Source organism: Wasmannia auropunctata, unplaced genomic scaffold (genome assembly GCF_000956235.1).
Source record: "Wasmannia auropunctata unplaced genomic scaffold, wasmannia.A_1.0 LD293499.1, whole genome shotgun sequence".
Classification (NCBI taxonomy): Eukaryota; Metazoa; Arthropoda; class Insecta; order Hymenoptera; family Formicidae; genus Wasmannia; species Wasmannia auropunctata.
This window is the reverse complement of record NW_012069391.1, coordinates 1-893: the sequence shown is the minus strand read 5'-3', so window position 1 is coordinate 893 and position 893 is coordinate 1. Positions and strand designations below refer to the sequence as shown.

Here is an 893-nt window from a genome sequence, read left to right as displayed (position 1 = left end):
GTGTGCTCTTCCGATCTGTTGACATTTAATTTAAATTATATTTTATATAAGATATTACTTACCGAATATCGCTGCACCATTGCAAAGTGTAAAATGAAAATATATGTTCAAATTTAGAAATATATTTCTTAGGCAAATTTTTGATTACAATATCCAATACCTCGTATTGCAACCGTTTTTCGTCACTGAATGTTTCATTCGCATATTTGATCATGCTCTCCAAAATATCCGTACCTTCACAAAATGCAAACATTAAATTAAATATATGTATAAATATAATTTAATTTTTGTATAAATATTTCTACAATTTATTATTCTTTTACCAATTAATTGTGCATTTGAGCCAATAGCCGGTAATAGGATTTCCTTTGTTATATCTCCAGGACCACAACCGATGTCCATACACTTTCCATGTTGTATGTTTTCCATTACGTCCTCAAATTCTTCGATTAGAGAAGATATTCTAATCTTTTGTACTTTATCATTTGCACAATAGATTCTTGGATTCGCCATGGATTCGCTTTCGTGATTTCACTACTGTAGCTTTTGAAGCAATGTGCTGCAATATTATTATCTCAGCAGGTTTATATACTATACGGTACAAGGTGAAATGCTTAATCTCAGCAGGTTTATCAGGATACGCGGTAGCGGCTCCCGCCAAGTACATATATTTTTTCGTTACATGACGGTCATTTTTGTACTTACAGAGACGCTACAGTGTATCCTTTACCGGACGGATAATGTTTTTGTAGTATAAATCCTGGTTGAGATATTATTCTTCGCAATAAGTTTTTCGCAGGTTTTTAAAAATACTTAATCACATCGTATTGAAGATCGATTTAATTATGATCTCACCATTCTGACTTTGGTTTATGATTGCGTTACAAGCACGA

At 32.5% G+C, this 893-nt stretch overlaps 1 protein-coding gene across 1 annotated transcript; it reads right to left on the bottom strand.

Moving 5' to 3' along the window:
• Window positions 1–55: 55 nt before the first annotated feature.
• LOC105461325 lies at window positions 56–609 on the bottom strand. The gene is made up of 2 exons (XM_011707822.1): window positions 324–609; window positions 56–234 (listed from the first exon to the last, which is right to left on the bottom strand). Exons 1-2 carry the CDS (start codon window positions 511–513, stop codon window positions 59–61), a joined length of 366 nt encoding a protein of 121 aa, XP_011706124.1. The 5' UTR covers window positions 514–609; the 3' UTR covers window positions 56–58.
• Window positions 610–893: the final 284 nt, after the last annotated feature.

Excerpts from the sequence above, each read along its gene's own strand:
- LOC105461325 (XM_011707822.1), bottom strand. The coding sequence starts at position 513 with ATGGCGAATCCAAGAATCTATTGTGCAAATGATAAAGTACAAAAGATT. Across the intron at positions 235-323 it reads CTCAAATGCACAATTAATTG|GTACGGATATTTTGGAGAGC; the intron begins GTAAAAGAATAA and ends CATTTTGTGAAG.